The sequence below is a fragment of the Microcaecilia unicolor genome, unplaced genomic scaffold (assembly GCF_901765095.1).
Source record: "Microcaecilia unicolor unplaced genomic scaffold, aMicUni1.1, whole genome shotgun sequence".
NCBI lineage: Eukaryota > Metazoa > Chordata > Amphibia > Gymnophiona > Siphonopidae > Microcaecilia > Microcaecilia unicolor.
The window spans coordinates 21,814-43,239 of record NW_021963028.1 but is presented as its reverse complement, the minus strand read 5'-3'; the positions used below and the strand labels follow the sequence as shown (position 1 = coordinate 43,239).

At 42.2% G+C, this 21,426-nt stretch overlaps 1 protein-coding gene across 1 annotated transcript; it reads right to left on the bottom strand.

Annotated features, from left to right (window-relative positions):
- Window positions 1-2,974: 2,974 nt before the first annotated feature.
- LOC115458785 (zinc finger protein 664-like) lies at window positions 2,975-19,253 on the bottom strand. The gene is made up of 5 exons (XM_030188598.1): window positions 19,171-19,253; window positions 10,472-10,598; window positions 5,756-6,877; window positions 3,333-3,407; window positions 2,975-2,997 (listed from the first exon to the last, which is right to left on the bottom strand). Exons 1-5 carry the CDS (start codon window positions 19,234-19,236, stop codon window positions 2,993-2,995), a joined length of 1,395 nt encoding a protein of 464 aa, XP_030044458.1. The 5' UTR covers window positions 19,237-19,253; the 3' UTR covers window positions 2,975-2,992.
- Between the last annotated feature and the right edge of the window lie 2,173 nt (window positions 19,254-21,426).

Genomic DNA, 21,426 nt, shown 5'->3' with positions numbered 1-21,426 from the left:
ACGATCTCTAATGCATTGGTAGAAAATGGCTATAAAATATTATACTGTTGGTATTACACACCGCAGAGACTAGCCAAGATGTTTAAGGGGGGGGGTCTGCTCTCTGCTGGCGCCAATGTGGCATGGAGGGTGATATGGTCCATATCTGGTGGGCTTGCCCGCAGGCCCAACAGTATTGGACGAGGGTTCTGAAGTTGATTGCGAGTATAACAAAAATTGTTTTTCCCATGAAAATGGACCACTGCTTGTTACACATAAGACTTCAGGGAAGTAAAAAATATGCGCACCAACTGGCCACTCAGATATTGGTGGCCAGCAAATTGGTGCTGGCGGCGGCATGGAAGCAGCAGACTCTGCCGGGACTGAAGTCGATTCTGCGTAAATTGGACTATATTCAGCTGATGTCTAAGTTGACTGCGATGCGTCTGGGTCGTTTGCTGCCATACCACCGAATTTGGGACCCCTACACGGAGTGGTTGGCACGACCAGACTCTACCCTGACAATTCAATAGGGGGGAGGGAGGATGGTGGAAAAGGGGGACATAAACAGTTGGTTAAAAAATGTATTGAAGATGTTATACTGATATGTTGGAGGGTGCACGACTGTGTACTTGAATTTATGGTTGTATGTTGGATCTTTATTCAATAAAAATTTGGAAAAGTTAAAAAAAAAAAAAAAAAGAAAAAGGGTACTTTGACATTGGAAGTGAGCTGAGGTGAGTGTGAATGTTCCAGTGTAGCACTGAATTTCAAGGGATAACCAGTGATTTACCATTTAAGAGTGAGAGAGGTTGTACTTTGTGCTGGAAATTGTACTAAATGAGAAAGCCTAGAAGGGTGTCAGGAAAAAGTGTGTAAGGATTTTAACTGTGACATAGGGGAAATTGAAGGTGAATCTGTGATTTGAAGAAAGAAGCTATTAGGCTGTGTCTGTGGGGAAAGGTGGGTTATTTGTGAGTGCTCTGAGTTCAGTGCAAGGTTTGTCAGGTGGCAGATTAAGCACTGCTTTTGTATGATTGCTGTATTCTCCAGACTGATCTGATAGCTGTGCAGGGAAATGTTATGTTATGTTTATATGTGAAGATGGAATGTTGAATCACCATTTGACTATGGAATGTGTTACTGTGTGAGATCCCTGAATGGAGTGCCAGAGCCTCCGGCCGCCTTATAGAATAGGGAATTAACAGTGAGAAATAGGCTGTGAAGTGAGTACTCCTGTAACTTATTTTATTTCAATTAGAGAGTGTGGCCACAGTATTGAGAACTGATTAAATGTCACCAGAGAGGAGTCCGGTCCTGAACAAGCTCAGGGAGTTTTAAGGTTTTGCATCCGGTTATTTTCTTTGTAAGTGAGGTTTAGGGAGAATAGATCGGTGACTTATTCTCTGCCGAATTTCCAGCTGAACTCCAACGCAAGAAAGACCTCACCTAAATCAATTCAACCACAGCTAAGTGACATTCGCAAAGGGTGTTGAAGGACATATAGTTTTTTTTTATTTACAACATTTTAAGGGAAAACTAAAGCACAGAACAACATCAAATATAAAAAATCCATGTTTTCCTGACTTGCTAAGTGTTCTGGGTTCAAGTGAGATTCCTGCAAAAACATCCATAATACCTATAAAAACTCAAATTCTGACTTCAATAGCAAGGAAAGAGAATAACAACAAATATCTGATTTTGATAAAAAGACAATTTAAATATTTATCTGAAAAGGTTCTTTTCTGCCTTTTTAGGTGATTTTGTTGAAAGAAACAGAAAAAGTGAAGGGTATACATGTAAAACTACTTTTGAATGTTGAATATGTTATTGCAGTTCTATTAAGCCACATACTAATGGTGAATTTGAGTTTATTTGAATGAAAATTTGCTTGCATTTGTATTCAATAAAGAAAAAGATAATTTGAAAATCTGAAGGTGCGGTTCTTCCATTTCAGGAACAAATCCTAAATTTAGATTCTTTTCCTCCTTTATTCTTTGAGAGTAAAGGACGAGGTTAGTTTATTTGTTCCACTCCCTCGAATGTGAGTGTGTGTTCCCTGGATATTCGCCACGACTACAACAATCAGGTATCTGGGAGCACATCACTACAGTCCAGCCGAGAGGGGTGGTAACAATATCACTCTCAAAGGGTTCAATTAAATTGTCCATGTAACTCTCTAATAAAATTATATCTGAAACAAAATTATTTACTGCCACCGTTAGGTCCCGAAGCACCTTCCAGATGGTATTCAATGTAACCTCCACGGGAGCCAAAAACTCCAAGTTGATTTCTCTTAGGTGTTTAGGAGTGGTTCCGCCGATTCGGGTTCTGCTGTAAACGTCCTCCGTTTCAGCATATGCCTCTAACTCACTCCTCCACTCCTTTGGACATGGTGATTGAATAATTCGGGAGTGATGGAGTTGTTTTTTCCAGGTCCGTCGACGCTCCTTCGCCGGCGCTAATCAAAGGACTCGCCAACCCTTTCATCTGTGGGCAGTTCGTTGCGCAGCGGTCCTGCACTTGCTGCTCAGGGGACAAAACGCTGGCCATCGGCAGCTGACCGCCAGTTGTCCCCTTCCTCTCAGTTAAGGTAACCTCAATTGCAACCTCAGAGGGCAGCTGGGCCGTTGGGCATACGAACTTCAGGTCACCATCTTACCACTCTCCCAGTTTGGGACACTCTTTGTCTGGTTTCTCCTCAGAGGCCTGTCTGATATGGGTAACCCTTCATCATAGCCCTCTGAGTCATTGAAACACAGAAGCCCCTCCAGCACTACAAGGTGGTGTCCCTTCGGAGGGTCATTTGATGAGCTTTCAAGTGTGATGAACAAGTGAAAATTTTATTCACTCAGTGCATGTAAAAGGTTTCTTTCCACTGTGGATCAGTTCATGTTTTTTCAAGTATGATGAACAAGTGAAACTTTTATTACACTCAGAGCATGTAAAAGGTTTCTGTCCACTGTGGATCATTTGATGAGTTTTCAGATATGAAGAAGAACTAAAGCTTTTATTACACTCAGAGCATGTAAAAGGTTTCTTTCCACTGTGGATCATTTGATGAAGTTTTAAGCGTGATGAACAAGTGAAACTTTTATTACACTCAGAGCATGTAAAAGGTTTCTTTCCACTGTGGATCATTTGATGAAGTTTTAAGTGTGTTGAACAAGTGAAACCTTTATTACACTCAGAGCATGTAAAAGGTTTCTTTCCACTGTGAATCATTTGATGAGTTTTCAGGTGTGATGACCGAGTAAAGCTTTTATTACACTCAGAGCATGTAAAAGGTTTCTTTCCACTGTGGATCATTTGATGAAGTTTTAAGCGTGATGAACAAGTGAAACTTTTATTACACTCAGAGCATGTAAAAGGTTTCTTTCCACTGTGGATCATTTGATGAAGTTTTAAGTGTGATGAACAAGTGAAACCTTTATTACAATCAGAGCATGTAAAAGGTTTCTTTCCACTGTGGCTCATTTGATGACGTTTTAAGCGTGATGAAGAAGTGAAACCTTTATTACACTCAGAGCATGTAAAAGGTTTCTTTCCACTGTGGATCATTTGATGAGTTTTCAGATATGAAGAAGAACTAAAGCTTTTATTACAATCAGAACATGTAAAAGGTTTCTTTCCACAGTGGATCATTTGATGAAGTTTCAAGTATGATGAACAAGTGAAACTTTTATTACACTCAGAGCATGTAAAAGGTTTCTGTCCACTGTGGATCATTTGATGAGTTTTCAGGTGTGATGACCGAGTAAAGCTTTTATTACACTCAGTACATGTAAAAGGTTTCTTTCCACTGTGGATCATTTGATGAGTTTTCAGGTGTGATGACTGAGTAAAACTTTTATTACACTCAGAGCATGTAAAAGGTTTCTTTCCACCGTGGATCAGTTGATGAGTTTTCAGGTGTGATGACTGAGTAAAACTTTTATTACACTCAGAGCATGTAAAAGGTTTCTTTCCATCGTGATCAGTTGATGAATTTTCAGGTATGATGATAAAGTGAAACCTTTATTACACTCAAAGCATGTAAAAGGTTTCTTTCCACTGTGGATCATTTGATGAGTTTTCAGGTGTGATGACTGAGTAAAACTTTTATTACACTCAGAGCATGTAAAAGGTTTCTTTCCACTGTGGATCAGTTGATGAATTTTCAGGTATGAAGAAGAACCAAAGCTTTTATTCACTCAGAGCATGTAAAAGGTTTCTTTCCACTGTGGATCATTTGATGAGTTTTCAGATATGAAGAAGAACTAAAGCTTTTATTACAATCAGAACATGTAAAAGGTTTCTTTCCACAGTGGATCATTTGATGAAGTTTCAAGTATGATGAACAAGTGAAACTTTTATTACACTCAGAGCATGTAAAAGGTTTCTGTCCACTGTGGATCATTTGATGAGTTTTCAGGTGTGATGACCGAGTAAAGCTTTTATTACACTCAGTACATGTAAAAGGTTTCTTTCCACTGTGGATCATTTGATGAGTTTTCAGGTGTGATGACTGAGTAAAACTTTTATTACACTCAGAGCATGTAAAAGGTTTCTTTCCACCGTGGATCAGTTGATGAGTTTTCAGGTGTGATGACTGAGTAAAACTTTTATTACACTCAGAGCATGTAAAAGGTTTCTTTCCATCGTGATCAGTTGATGAATTTTCAGGTATGATGATAAAGTGAAACCTTTATTACACTCAAAGCATGTAAAAGGTTTCTTTCCACTGTGGATCATTTGATGAGTTTTCAGGTGTGATGACTGAGTAAAACTTTTATTACACTCAGAGCATGTAAAAGGTTTCTTTCCACTGTGGATCAGTTGATGAATTTTCAGGTATGAAGAAGAACCAAAGCTTTTATTCACTCAGAGCATGTAAAAGGTTTCTTTCCACTGTGGCTCATTTGATGAATTTTCAGGTATGATGATAAAGTGAAACCTTTATTACACTCAAAGCATGTAAAAGGTTTCTTTCCACTGTGAATCATTTGATGAGTTTTCAGGTGTGATGACTGAGTAAAACTTTTATTACACTCAGAGCATGTAAAAGGTTTCTTTCCACTGTGGATCAGTTGATGAATTTTCAGGTATGAAGAAGAACCAAAGCTTTTATTACACTCAGTACATGTAAAAGGTTTCTTTCCACTGTGGCTCATTTGATGAGCTTTCAAGTGTGATGAAGAAGTGAAACCTTTATTACACTCAGAGCATGTAAAAGGTTTCTTTCCACTGTGGATCATTTGATGAGTTTTCAGATATGAAGAAGAACTAAAGCTTTTATTACAATCAGAACATGTAAAAGGTTTCTTTCCACAGTGGATCATTTGATGAAGTTTCAAGTATGATGAACAAGTGAAACTTTTATTACACTCAGAGCATGTAAAAGGTTTCTGTCCACTGTGGATCATTTGATGAGTTTTCAGGTGTGATGACCGAGTAAAGCTTTTATTACACTCAGTACATGTAAAAGGTTTCTTTCCACTGTGGATCATTTGATGAGTTTTCAGGTGTGATGACTGAGTAAAACTTTTATTACACTCAGAGCATGTAAAAGGTTTCTTTCCACTGTGAATCATTTGATGAGTTTTCAGGTATGCTGACTGAGTAAAACTTTTATTACACTCAGTACATGTAAAAGGTTTCTTTCCACTGTGGATCATTTGATGAGTTTTCAGATATGAAGAAGAACTAAAGCTTTTATTACACTCAGAGCATGTAAAAGGTTTCTTTCCACTGTGAATCATTTGATGAGTTTTCAGGTGTGATGACTGAGTAAAACTTTTATTACACTCAGAGCATGTAAAAGGTTTCTTTCCATCGTGGATCAGTTGATGAATTTTCAGGTATGATGATAAAGTGAAACCTTTATTACACTCAAAGCATGTAAAAGGTTTCTTTCCACTGTGAATCATTTGATGAGTTTTCAGGTGTGATGACTGAGTAAAACTTTTATTACACTCAGAGCATGTAAAAGGTTTCTTTCCACTGTGGATCATTTGATGAATTTTCAGGTATGATGATGAAGTGAAAGTTTTATTACACTCAGCGCATGTAAAAGGATTCTTTCCACTGTGGGTCATTTGATGCATTTTCAGTTGCGACTTATCACTGAAACATTTACCACATTCAGTACATGTAAATGGTTTCTGTCCACTGTGAATTATTTGGTGCCGTTTCAGAATTGAGAACAAACTGAAAGTTTGACCACACTCAGTACATGGAAAGGTTTTCTTTCTGCTGCGGATGATTTTGTGCGCTTTCAGATATGATGAAGTAGTGAAACTCTTATTACACTCAGTACAAGGAAAGAGTCTCTTTCTGATGTGCTCCATGTTTCCAGTGTGTGTTCTTTGGTGTGTAATTAATGATTTCCGATGACAAAATCTTTTGCTACATTTGTTACATGAAAATGACATACGTTCAGCATGAATTCTCTGGTTTAATTTCAAATTTATGTTCTGTTTGAAAGTCTTTTCACACTGAGAACATGAAAAAGATCTCTCCCTACTATCGGTTCTCTTATCCAATAAGAAATGCTCAATCTGATTGAAGATTATTCCACAGCTGTCACACACAGAAGGTTTATTCCCTTTCCTCTCTTCTTGGGGGAGTTTAGAAGGCTCTGGATCACTGTTACTATCCTGGAAGGGACCCTTGGTTCTCAAGTGTCTCTGGTGCTCAGGGAGGTCTGTGAGATCCCTGTCACTTCTTTCACACTCAGTAATTCCACAAGGTGTTTCTCCAGCTTGGTCTCTCTCCTCCTTCTCCAGCTCCTGCTGATGATTCCTTGGGTGTCTCCTCTCCATCCTTTGGGAAATATTCCGATCGTCATTTCCTTCCGTTTGTATAACAGATTCTTCTTGATTCTGCTCTCGCTTGAGCTCCTGTTCAGCCTCATTAACTGTTGGGATATGAAAAGAAAGACATTAATTACGTATTACTTCTACAGAAAGCTACTACTGATCAAGGAAGAGAATTTTCTGCGCCAGTGCATCAGACGCACCAAAACTGGCAGGAATGTGAAAAAGTGCACCAAGCACCCCTTCTATAATGTTGCATCTAAGTGTTATAGCATGTAAATACAAGGGGGGGAGGGGGTAAACATGACAGAACCCACGAGGAAGGGAGCGATGCTGGATCTGGTGCTCACAAATGGGGATAGTGTGTCAAATGACCGAGTGTGTGCCCACCTGGGCAGCAGTGACCATGAAACAGTTTGATTTGATATGACAGCTGGAGGGCAGCCACTCAAAACTCAAAGTCCTGGATTTCAAGGATGCTGACTTTAGTAAAATGGGGGAATACCTGAGGAAGGAGCTGATGGGCTGGGAGGACAAACGAGAAGTGGAAGGACAGTGGTCCAGACTGAAAGAAGCTATAAATATGGCCACAAGAATTTATGTAAGGAAAGTAAATAAAAGCAAGAGAAAAAGGAAACCAATATGATTCTCCAAGCAAGTGGCTGAGCAAATAAAGGCTAAAGAGTTGGCGTTCCTGAAATACAGAAAAACTCAAGAAGAGGAACACGGAGAGGAATACCGGATGAAACAGAAAGAAGCCAAGAGAGAGATACGTCTGGCGAAAGCACACGCGGAAGAACAAATGGCTAAAAATGTAAGAAGAGGTGACAAAAATTTCTTCAGGTATATTAGTGAAAGGAGAATGACTAAAAAGGGAATTGTGAGACTAAGATACTGAGAACCGCTATGTAGATAATAATGAAGAAAAAGCAAATTTCCTAAATAGATACTTTTGTTCTGTTTTCACTGAAGAAAATCCTGGAGAAGGACCACGATTGACTGGCAAAAGTACATATGAGAATGGAGTGGACATAGTATCGTTTACGGAAGAGAGTGTGTATGAACAACTTGAAAATCCAAAGGTGGACAAAGCCATGGGACCAGACGGGATCCACCCCGGATACTGAGGGAGCTCAGAGAGGTTCTGGCGGGTCCCTCTTAAAGATTTGTTTAATAAATCCTTGGAGACAGGAGAGGTTCGATGGGATTGGAGAACGGCGGATGTGGTCCCTCTTCACAGAAGTGGTGATAGAAGCTAGAAACTACAGGCCGGTAAGCCTCACTTCGGTTATTGGAAAAGTAATGGAAGTGACGCTGAAGGAAAGGACAGTGAATTTCCTGGAAGCCAATAAGTTGCAAGATCCGAGACAACGTGGTTTTACCAAACGTAAATCGTGCCAAACGAATCTCATTGAATTATTTGACTGGGTGACCGGAGAATTGAATCAGGGATGTGCTATAGACGTAATCTACTTAGATTTCAGCAAAGCTTTTGACACGGTTCCCCACAGGAGGCTCTTGAATAAACTTGACAGGCTGAAGATAGGACCCGACGTGGTGAACTGGATTAAGAACTGGTTGACGGACAAACGCCATAGGGTGGTGGTTAATGGAATTCGCTTGGATGAGGGAAAGGTGAGTAGTGGGGTGCTTCAGGGATCGGTGCTGGGGACAATTCTGTTCAATGTATTTGTGAGTGACATTGCCGAAGGGTTAGAAGGTAAAGTTTGCCTTTTTGCGGATGATACTAAGATTTGTAACAGAGTGGACACCCAGGAGGGAGTGGAAAACATGAAAAAGGATCTGCAGAAGCTAGAAGAATGGTCTAAGGTCAATGCGAAGTAGAAATCCAAGGGAGACGTATGCGTTAGGTGGTGAGAGTCTGATATGTACTCTCAGAGAGGGATCTTGGGGTGATAGTATCTGAGGATCTGAAGGCGACAAAACAGTGTGACAAGGCGGTGGCCGTAGCTAGAAGGTTGCTAGGCTGTATAGAGAGAGGTGTGATCAGCAGAAGAAAGGAGGTGTTGATGCCCCTGTATAAGTCGTTGGTGAGGCCCCACCTGGCGTATTGTGTTCAGTTTTGGAGGCTGTATCTTGTTAAGGATGTACAAAGAATTGAAGCGGTGCAAAGAAAAGCTACGAGAATGGTATGGGATTTGCGTTACAAGACGTATGAAAGGAGAAACAGGGGTGATATGATACAGCCGTTCAAATATTTGAAAGGTATTAATCCGCAAACCAACCTTTTCCAGAGATGGGAAGGCAGTAGAACTAGAGGACATGAAATGAGATTGAAGGTGGGCAGACTCAAGAAAAATGTCAGGAAGTATTTTTTCACGGAGTGTGGTGGATACTTGGAATGCCCTCCTGCGGGAGGTGGTGGAGATGAAAACGGTAACAGAATTAAAAAATGCGTGGGATAAACATAAAGGAATCCTGTTCAGAAGGAATGGATCCTCAGAAGCTTAGCGGAGATTGGGTGGCAGAGCCCATGGTGGAGGCAGGGCTAGTGGTTGGGAGGCAAGGCTAGTGCTGGGCAGACTTCTACGGTCTGTGCCCTGAAAATGGCAGATACAACTCAAGGTCATATATACACATAAAGTAGCACATATGACTTAATCTTCTTGGGCAGACTGGGTGGACCGTACAGGTCTTTCTCTGCTGTCACCGTCATCTACTATGATATAGGTTTACGCTAGTATTTCTATAACTACACCTGGGTGTCCTGGTGTTACAGAATATGATAACTGGAGGTGTGCTGTTATTGAATTACCAACCAATTTCATAAGTGAAAAATATGCACATGCTTTTGAAAAGGGCAAACTCCATGATATGAAGAGCCTGTGGGAGTCTCTGAAATTATAGGCCAATTGTGTGCAAGACCTGCAGAAACTGGGTCATTTTCTCTGTTAAATAGTAGAAAAGGATTTTCTATAAACAAATAATGTTGTTTTGTAACCTTCTTGTGTTTCAATAATTGTTTAGGGTTTTTTGGTCATACAAAGAGGAGAAAGGAATTACCTGCTTCGGTCCTATCCAGCTATGGAAAGGGTTGAAATTTCTGGCTATTTTCATGGTGTCACAGACCAGGGGGCCGAACCTGACTGATTCTCTCTAGAAACTGTTGAAAATCCTCCAAGAAATAGTGGGTGTGGAGGATAACCAACTCATTGGCACACGCAGAAGTTTCAATCTTTGTGGAAAATCAAATGTTGAAAAGAGCAGGAACAAAGACTGATGATCCTTGTCATGATCTGGAACCTTCCTCTCTAACTAACACATGGAAACAGCAGTTAATGATGATTTCTTGTATTACTCTTATCATGTGTTGATCCTGGAGACAATTCTGCAGCTTCGCAGTGTCAAAAGCCCAGGAAAGGCCAATGAACACAGTATCACACTTTTGATTGGTCTCAGCAGCTACTTTGACACACTGTGTTACAGCCAGGACCTGAGCATTTTCAGCCTCAATGCAAGAACTGGAGGAAAATCTCTCTAGGAGGAATCTTGTAGGACACACAGGAAGCTCTTAGAAGTGCCTCAGTCCTGCCCTCACACTGTCATCCTAAGACAGAGAGCATGGCCAAGAGAAATCCTGATCATACCTGGAAGTTCAAGTGGAGGAGCTACAGAAAATATCTCAAATTACTTTTAATAAATCAGATGCTGAAAATGCAGACAAAGCTTCTTACCTAGGGAGATCAGGGTCTCATAATTGTCCTTCATCACCTCCCTGTAAAGCTCCTTCTGCCCTTCATCTAAATACTCCCACTCCTCCTGGGAGAAAGAGACAGTGATGTCCTCAAACGTCACCCGCATCTGAAACAAGAACCAAAAACTCACAGGGACATGTGGAGGTGCTCAGAATGCATTCGATTTCAGCTAGTTTTATTCGTCTATCATTTGGGGGATGATTTTAGAATGCCGGTGCTGTCAAGCCTCTTAAGACTTGTTTAACTGTAAAATCTCAATACCTGAAGTCTCTATATTTTCTGAAGTTTCTTTTATTGAATAAAACACAGATACTCAGTCAGATGTTCAGCAGTGTTGCCCCAGGGCACAGAGACTCCCTAATTCTGAGAGCTGTATCAGTGATTGGAGATAGAAATCTGAAGAGCCCCAGGTTTATTGCAGCGGTGGGGAGATAGTTCAACAGGTAGAAGTAGCTCAGAGCTGGGTGACTGGAGAGTGCAATATCTCATTAAGAGGATATATTCAAGGTAAAAAAAAAACAAGTTCTTTCCAAGGAGTGAAGCAGGAGAAGTGCTGTCTGAAGCAAGATGGAGAATGCCTCATGGAGAGAGAGAGACGGGGAGGTCAAGAAGATTCACACAAGCCCAGGGAGGAGGAGGTAAAGACCAATGGGGACAGAGCCTGCCACCAGGTGGCAAGGGTGGTCCCAGAGAACAGCCCTCGATTGGAAGGAAAGGTCATGCCTGGCTGACCTCTCAGAACAGAGATAGTAAGACTGACCAGGAAATGATAGCAGGTAGACAAAGGAGCCAAGCTTGGCTGAGAAAGAGAGGAGGTCTGGGTAGCAGCACAAACCAATGGTAACAGTTCTAATACAGACAGGCAAGTGTGGCTGCATTGCCTGTGAACTACATTACACACAATGCATTGCTCATGTATCTTTGCAGTGGGAACTGCAGCAATGAGGATCCTTAGAAGTGAGAATGACAGTAAAGGCATTAATCACATTTTAGGGTCACATTATAAACTAGTGCAAGACTGTCAGAGGACAGAACAGGTGCCCTGTGCATATGTAAAACACCAAATTACACGTGTAAATCAGCAAACAAGGACTTTAGGAAAGGCGGCTACTTCTACATGGAAGTGGCAGCACAGGGATACGTTACAGAGACATGTTCTGGGTGTGGTTTGGGTGATCCCTCACAGTACATGAGGATTTTTTTATTATATAATGATAATACATATATACAGTGGAAAATTCCCACATTGGCATTATACCTGCATGTCGCCCTGAGGGATGCTGTTCTTTTTTTTTTAACTTATGCTTTTGTAAAATGACTTTGTCTAATATGTGTCCCAGCAAATACACATTTGTTTTTATTTTCACTGTGCTATATAGATCTATAGCTCTGTCGTGTTTTCAGAATATCCACAATAAATATGCATGAGAAAGGCCTCCGTTACAGGCAAATGTATTTCAAATCTCTCTCACGCACACGCATTGTGGTAATCCTGAAAATCTAACCCATGCAGAATCCCAAAGAGAAGCGAGATTCCATGCTATCGATTCCCAGGAACAAGCGGTGGCTTCCCCCATGACTATCTCAACAGCAGACTATGGACTTTTCCTCCAGAAACTCACCTAAACCTTATTAAGCCCAGATATCCTAACTGCTGTTACAAGCTGAAGCCAAACAGTTAACCAAGACAAACGACTTGGGATTTTTATTTTTTTTTGGTGGGGGGGGGGGGGGGGGGGGGGGGAGACGATGACATATAAATATTAAACAAAGCGTGGACAAGGCATAACCTTGTGGAACTCCTCTTAAAAACAGAAACAGATCTTGACACTCCCTCCACTTTGAACCAAAAAAATCCCGCTCTGACAAAAAAAAAAGGCAAACCAATCATAGCCCAAACCCCCTATACCCAACATAAGCCACCTCTTCAAAGGAATATTGCCATCAACAGAATCAAAAGCAGACGACACATCTAAAGAAATCAAACAATAACTTTGGTTCTGATCTATCCCTCTCCGCAATGAATCCAAAATCGAGATCAGCAAAGTCTCTACACTACTGGTTTTCTAAACCCATATTGAAACCTGTGCAAACAACATTTTCTTCCACAAACGCCTCAAGATGCGTTAAAACAACCTTCTCAATAACCCTTCCCAAAAATGGGACAACAGAAAAAGGTCTATAACTACTCATACTTTTAGGATTCAATTTCTCATTCTTTAACAATGGTTTTACAGTAGCTTACTTACAAGCAGCTGGCAGCCGATCTTCACTAAAGGACTAATTCACAAGACATGTTAACGGTAAAGCGAGTTTACTTGCCATTTGAGGGATTACACCTGAACAGCAAGGGTCCCATACAGACCCAATTGGCAAAATCATCGAGACACCCCGGGTCATTTCCTGCACCCCTTCCTCATCAAACTCAACCCATTTCAACTCAAGAACGTGGACACCCTCCCCCCCCCCCAACTCCATCCCTTGATCACCACAAGTTCTCACTCCCTTAACTAACAGAACCATCTTCTCCATCAAGTAATCCGCGTATGCCATGGCATCTGGTCCCCTTTTCATGTGCTTATCTTCATAACCATTAATCAAATATTTCACAGTATGATACAACTCCTGCGGCCTATTCAACGCCTCCCAAACCCAATTATGAAGCATATAAGCAGATAAGTACCGCCATACTGGGAAAAGACCAAAGGTCCATCAAGCACTGCATCCTGTCTCTGACAGCGGCCAATCCAGGCTTTAAGAACCCGGCAAAAAACCCCCAAATATATATATATATATATATATATATAATAATGTTCAATGGACTTTTCCTTCAGGAATCTGTCCAAACCCCCCTTAAACTTCGTAAGGCCAGCTGCTGTCACTACATTCTCCGGTAACGAGTTCCAGAATCCAACTACACACTGAGTAAAGAAAAACTTTCTCCTATTTGTTTTAAATCTGCCATATTCTAGCTTCATCTTGTGTCCCCTGGTTCTATTATTTTTTGAAAGTGTAAACAAATGCTTCATATCTGTCCGCTCTACTCCGCTCATTATCTTGTAGACTTCTATCATATCACCCCTCAGCCGCCTTTTCTCCAAGCTGAAGAGCCCTAACCATCTTAGCCTTTCCTCATAGGGAAGTCGTTCCATCCCTTTTAGAGGTATATAAAATAATGAGTGGCGTGGAACAGGTGGATGTGAAGCGTCTGTTCACGCTTTCCAAAAATACTAGGACTAGGGGGCATGCGATGAAACTACAGTGTAGTAAATTTAAAACAAATCAGAGAAAATCTTTCTTCACCCAACGCATAATTAAACTCTGGAATTCGTTGCCGGAGAACGTGGTGAAGGCGGTTAGCTTAGCAGAGTTTAAAAAGGGGTTAGACGGTTTCCTAAAGAACAAGTCCATAAACCACTACTAAATGGACTTGGGAAAAATCCATAATTCCAGGAATAACATGTATAGAATGTTTGTACGTTTGGGAAGCTCACCAGGTGCCCTTGGCCTGGATTGGCCGCTGTCATGGACAGGATGCTGGGCTCGATGGACCCTTGGTCTTTTCCCAGTGTGGCATTACTTATGTACTTATCATTTTTGTTGCCCTTCTCTGCACCTTCTCCAATTCTTTTATATCTTTTTTGAGATGCGGCGACCCGAATTGGACACGATATTTGAGGTGCGGTCGCACCATGCAGCAATACAACGGCATTATAACATCCTCGTGTTTGTTTTCCATCCCTTTCCTAATAATACTCAACATTCTGTGCGCTTTCTTAGCCGCCGCAGCACACTGAGCAGAAGGTTTCAACGTTTTATCAACGATGACTCCCAGTCTAGATCTGTGACTCCTAACGCGGAACCTTGCATGACATAGCTGTAATTCGGGTTCCTCTTACCCACATGCACCACTTTACACTTGTCAACACTGAACTTCATCTGCTACTTGGATGCCCAGTCCCCCAGTCTCGCGAGATCCTCCTGTAATCTTTCACACTCCTCCTGCGACTTGACAACCCTGAATAACTTTGTGTCATCTGCGAATTTAATTACCTCACTAGTTACTCCCATTTCTCGGTCATTTATAAATATGTTAAAAAGCAGCGGTCCCAGCACAGACCCCTGGGGAACCCCGCTAACTACCCTTCTCCATTGAGAATACTGAAAATTTAACCCTACTCTCTGTTTTCTATCTTTTAACCAGTTTTTAATCCACAATAGAACACTACCCCCTAGCCCATGACTCTCCAGTTTCCTCTGGAGTCTTTCATGAGGTACTTTGTCAAACGCCTTCTGAAAATCCAGATACACAATATCAACCGGCTCACCTTTATCCACATGTTTGTTCACCCCTTCAAAGAAATGTAGTAGATTGGTGAGGCAAGATTTCCCTTCACTAAATCCATGTTGACTTTGTCTCATTAATCCATGCTTTTGAATATGCTCTGTAAATTTGTTATTTATAATAGTCTCTACCATTTTGCCCGGCACCGACATCTATAATTTCCCGGATCTCCTCTGGAACCTTTTTTAAAAATCGGTGTTACATTGGCCATCCTCCAATCTTCCGGTACCACGCTCAATTTTAAAGACGACAAAAAGGTGCATCCAGACTTGCGCAGAGTAAGGGTGGGGGAGGAGGGAACATAGAATAACATTATTTGCTGATGATGTGTTGATGTATGTGGTTGATCCAGAACAAACGTTGCCCAAAGTATTGGAAATTTTGGAAGAGTGAGGTGTGTGCAGGATTCAAGGTTAATATGGATAAAAGTGAGATATTGGGAGTATCGTTATCCCCGGAGGAGGAGATTTCCTTTTAAATGGGCAAAAAATAAACTCCGGTATTTCGGGAATCACATTCCGTGTGACCTTGGTAGGGTGAGCAGTATTAATTATGGCAAGATTGTAGGCCAAATCAGGTCTGAGTTGTCTCGATGGAAGGGGTTGTGGCTGTCTTGGTGGGGTCGTTTGGCAGTGATCAAGATGAATGTTTTACCACGGTTACTTTTTCTGTTTCAGGCTTTGCCAGTGGAACTCCCTGGAGGAACAATTAAGCAGATTCAGGGACTGATCACACAGTTTATTTGGAATGGGAAACACCCTACATTAGGGAGTCGGGTTATGTGGGGGGGCTCCTGAGAGGGAAGGTAGGGCGGTCCCCGATATTGAATGGTACTATTATGCGGCCCAGATAAGGATGCTTATAGACTGGGAGAGTGAGAATAATAAGCCCAGTAGTCAGGTGGAAAGGTCCTATAGCTCTCATAGGGAGTTCCACTCTTATTTGTGGATTACGGAGGGAGCAGGTGGGGTACTTGAGGGATGGTCCAATCCCTATGTGAAACACTTGATGGGAGTGTGGAGGAGAGTTAGGAGGAAATGGGGTCAGGTGGATGAGGTTTCTACATTGGCGCCCATGAGGTGGGAACCGAAATTTGGGGAGGGAGAATGCTCGATATGGGAGATGGGAGAGGAAGGGGCTGATAAATTTCCACAATGTGTTGTAGGGAGGTAAGATGTTGAGTTTTGAAACGCTGAGCTCCAGATATGGTCTAACAGAGGGGGATAGGTTTGCGTATGTGCAGGTCCAACATTTTGTGGGGGCAATGGGATGGAAGGGGGTAAATACTCAGGAGAGGGAATGTTTAGAAAATTTGTGGATAATTCTGAGAAGGGTTCCCAGACCTATATTAGTGCTTTATATATTCTTTAGGGGAAGTGATTCAAGATCATTTGGGTTTCAAGGGGCATGGGATGTAGATTTACTGACCAGGAATGGGAGACTATTTGTCGAGAGGTATATAGAGCATCGGTGTGTGTCTTGGTACAGGAGAATGCGTATAAAGTTCTTACCAGATGGTACTATACACCAGAGAGGTTGCAGAAAATTTATCCGGGAACGTTGGATAGATGTTAGAGGTGTGGAAAGCATAAGGGATCCTTTCTTCACATCTGGTGGGCATGTTCTAGTGTGGTGGAATTTTGGCACGGGGTGGTGAAAGGATTGGTTAAATTGACATATCATTGGTGTGTGGGCCTCGGGAATGCCTTTTGGGTTTATATAATGAGAGGGAATCTTGGGAGGTTAGTAAATGGCTTCATTGGGGTTTTGCGGCAGCCAAATGCCTTATAGCCCGCAGGTGGAAATCTTCAAATTCTCCTACATTGGAGGAGTGGAAGGATAAATTGGGACAATTAATACATATGGAGTACCTTACAGCATACAGAAGGGAGGGGACTTTGAAATATAAAGGGGGGGGTGGGCTCGGTTAAAAGCAGGGGTAAAGAACATATAGGTGCTTTTTCATGGGGGTGTAGGGGGATGAAGGGGGGGTGTTATGGGTGAGAGGGTGGGCAGGAGGGTTTGGGGGGAAAGGAGTATTATACATAAAGTAGCACACATGAGTTGTCTTGTTGGGCAGACTGGATGGACCGTGCAGGTCTTTTTCTGCCGTCATCTACTATGTTACTATATGTTAACCTATGCATCCAGCTTCTCTTATCTAAGCACACAACTATGGAATGCGCTCTGAAAACAACATACGACCACCTAATCTTCCGGAAACTCCTAAACACTTACCTGTTCAAAAAGGCATACCCAAACGACTCAACCTAAATGCCTAATCCCGCAACACAATCAATATAAATGTTCATATTGGACATAACCTACCTTCCCCTTGACCCCCAATATGTCTATCAATTCTGATCATTATTATTTGTAACGCTTATACCCCGCACTTTCCCACTCATTAGCGGATTAGTCTGTCTTAACCTCACCTTCTATTTGTTCATGCCGGTATTGGTGACTGCCACTACGGCACTAAGTAAGCCACATTGAGCCTGCAAATAGGTGGGAAAATGAGGGATACAAATGCAACAAATAAATAAATAGTATATTCAGGTACTTATTTGTACCTGGGCAATGGAGGTTAAGTGACTTGCAGTGGGAATCGAACTCAGTTCCCCAGAATCAAAGTCAAAGTCCACTGCACTAACCACTAGGCTACTCCTCCACTAGCAACATTCCATGTAGAATCTCAAATAGTAGCAACAGAATCTCAACATTCCATGTAGAATCCCGACGTGGTGAACTGGATTAGGAACTGGTTGACGGGACAGACGACAGAGGGTGGTGGTAAATGGAGTTCGCTCGGAGGAGGGAAAGGTGAGTAGTGGAGTGCCTCAGGGATCGGTGCTGGGGCCGATTCTGTTCAATATATTTGTGAGTGACATTACCGAAGGGTTAGAAGGTAAAGTTTGCCTATTTGCGCATGATACTAAGATTTGCAACAGAGTGGACACCCGGGAGGGAGTGGAAAGCATGAAAAGGGATCTGAGGAAGCTAGAAGAATGGTCTAAGGTTTGGCAATTAAAATTCAATGCGAAGAAATGCAAAGTGATGCACTTAGGGAGTAGAAACCCACGAGAGACTTATGTGTTAGGCGGTGAGAGTCTGATAGGTACTGAGGGGGAGAGGGATCTTAGGGTGATAGTATCTGAGGATCTGAAGGCGACGAAACAGTGTGACAGGGTGGTGGCCGTAGCGAGAAGGTTGCTAGGCTGTATAGAGAGAGGTGTGATCAGCAGAAGAAAGGAAGTGTTGATGCCCCTGTACAAGTCCTTGGTGAGGCCCCACCTGGAATATTGTGTTCAGTTTTGGAGGCCGTATCTTGCGAAGGATGTTAAAATGGAAGCGGTGCAAAGAAGAGCTATGAGAATGGTATGGGATTTGCGTTCCAAGACGTATGAGCAGAGACTTGCTGACCTGAACATGTATACCCTGGAGGAAAGGAGGAACAGGGGTGATATGATACAGACGTTCAAATATTTGAAAGGTATTAATCCGCAAATGAATCTTTTCCGGAGATGGGAAGGCGGTAGAACGAGAGGACATGAAATGAGATTGAAGGGGGGCAGACTCAGGAAAGATGTCAGGAAGTATTTTTTCACGGAGAGGGTGGTGGACGCTTGGAATGCCCTCCCGCGGGAGGTGGTGGAGATGAAAACGGTAACGGAGTTCAAACATGCGTGGGATATGCATAGAGGAATCCTGTGCAGAAGGAATGGATCCTCAGAAGCTTAGCCGAAATTGGGTGGCAGGGGGAAGAGGGGTTGGTGGTTGGGAGGCGGGAAATACTGCTGGGCAGACTTGTACGGTCTGTGCCCTGAAAAAGGCAGGTAGAAATCAAGGTAAGGTATACACAAATGAGTTTATCTTGTTGGGCAGACTGAATGGACCATGCAGGTCTTCTTCTGCCGTCATCTACTATGTTACTATGTAAATAGTAGCAACATTCCAGAATCTTGTTAATGGGACTTGATATACAGCCTTTCTGTGGTTTTTTACATTCAAAGTGGTTTACATAGTATATAGAGGTACTTATTTGTACCTGGGCAATGAAGGGTTAAGTGACTTGCCCTAACCACTAGGCTACTCCTCCACTAGCAACATTCCATGTAGAATCTCAAATAGTAGCAACAGAACCTCAACATTCCATGTAGAACCTCAAATAGTGGCAACATTCCAGAATCTTGTTAATGGGACTTGATATAATGAAGGGTTAAGTGACTTGCCCTAACCACTAGGCTACTCCTCCACTTACTGTCTCACACAACACAGATACAGACATGAAGCCAATTAAACTTAGACATAAAGGAAATCCAAGTGTCCTTACGGTCTTTGAAATGTCTGGAACCAGCATCTCCTCAGCCTCCAAACTCCACCTCGGAGGTGGCTGCATAAAGAAGAAGCCTCTGAAACACTCCGGGAAGAAGCAATGGTGAAACCAGAATGAGGCTTGGAACACACTGAGAAAGGCTACTGGAGTGTGAAAATGAGGCTTGGCACTCACAGAGAGACTATTGCAGCACCAGAATGAGGCTTGCAATGGACTGAGAGAGGCTACTGGAGCACGAGAACGAGGTTTGGAATGCGAGGGAGGGGTAGGAATACTGTGTTTGAAACGAAGGATGTTGAAGTCAGAGATGGAGATGACGTCAAACAGTTGAAGCCAATTTGGGAAGTCGCTGTTTCCCATTCCCCGCCTGCCGTCGTCATCGCCATACACTCAAAACAAGGCAAACTAACTTATGAGCTGCGGCACCCACGTTGTCGTTCTTTATTGTTGGCAGCATTTTTATTCAATCTCACATATTTTCAAACATGCCAGCTTCTGCAGCACACGGATGTACACAGAGGATAAAAACGTTTCATAGGTAGAGTAGTAACTTGTTATAAATGATAATCATCTGGAGGGGCTGATTATAGGGACACCATAGCATGTGTTATATTCCTGCAGAGATTTTTATTTTCTCCTGGTAAAGGGCCACTAAAACAGACATCATGTTATGAGAATCAGGTGCTCAAAATTCAGAGTTTCTTTCTATCTATTTATTTATGACATTTATAGCCCACATTAAACATGAATTAGGTTAAACCTGGGAGCATTTAAAATGTTTTTTTTCCTGTGCTAGATCAAAAGAGAAAATGGTCTGTGGCAATTTGCTCCTTTTGTTTTGTGTAATACAGTGTGGTATATTATACAATAGCACTTAATATTGTTTATTACTACTATTTTTTTTAATTAATCTTTTTTATTGACATAAAATCATTATCACATAGATATCACTTCGTCATAACACAATTCACATATGAAGTACAACATTCGAACCATTCTTTCTTATGTCAACAGTGAGTTTTTCCCCCTTTTTTCTCCCCCGATCCTTTCAAGCCCTCCCCCCCCCCCCCATACCCTCCCTTAACCCCAACTAAACCTACCCAACCCTTAAACACTTAACAGTTCAGAATTTTGCTTCTTGCTTCCGGAGTGAGTGTATCCCAAAATGGGGACCAGGACTTACAAAATATGTCACCTCTCTTGGAGGCTAGGTCACTAATTCCCCTCTTTTCTACAGAACAGCACTGAATCATGGCAACCCTCCAATGCGCCACACTGGGACCCTCAGCCGCCAGCCACTTTTGAAGAATGATGCGCTTTGCCATTAAGGAAGCGAATTTCAAGAATGCTTTGTATCCTGGTGGTGTCGGTTGCTGCGTTTTATAGGTGTCAAACAGTAAATCTGGAGTTGGGTGCCATTTACAGGACCACATCCGTGAGACATGAACACACAGCGACTTCCAAAAAGCTTGAATTTGTGGGAACTTCCAAAACATGTGTCCCAAATCGGCACCACCCCTTCCGCACTTCAAGCAATTATCTGTCTCCCTGAGAGTAGCTCGAAAAGCTCTGTGCGGAGTAATGTGCAGCCGCGGCAGGAATTTATACTGAATTTCACACCGCGCTACATTCGCACTTATTCCAAATGCCGCGCTGACACACCCCGCTATATGCTCCTGCTTTAGGTGGAGACCCAAATCTTGGTTCCACCCTTGAGTTACCTTAGTAAGGTCCAAATCTTTCAAGGAGTCTCTGAGATGCTTGTGGAAATAACTCAAAGGAATCCGCAGCTGCGCCTCAAGACCCAACAGTTTGTCTAGTTCTTCCCACGATTCTTGGTTCAGCGCTGTTGATGGGAGGGAGCTGACATAGTGCCGGATTTGGAGGTAAGCAAAAGTGTCCCTCAAGTCTAAACCATATTCAGTACATAAATCTTTAAATGTCTTGATGACCCCCTGCTTTGATACCACATGATATAAGTAGTGAACTCCGGAGGAGGCCCACCTCTTAAAAGCCGTGGAAGATATCCCCGCCGGGAAATCAAGGTTCCCTTGAATCGGCAGCAACGGGGAGACCTCCCCATTCCTGTTACCCCACCTACGCACCCACTTCCAGGTGACTCTCAAAGGTGCAAAAATATGCTTATAGTTTGCTGAGGTTTACTGGAATGTATACTCCTAGGTATTTATTTCAGAGCAAGCCCATTGAAAAGGAAAGCTACCTCTCCAATTTCTTTGAATCTCAATCTGGATG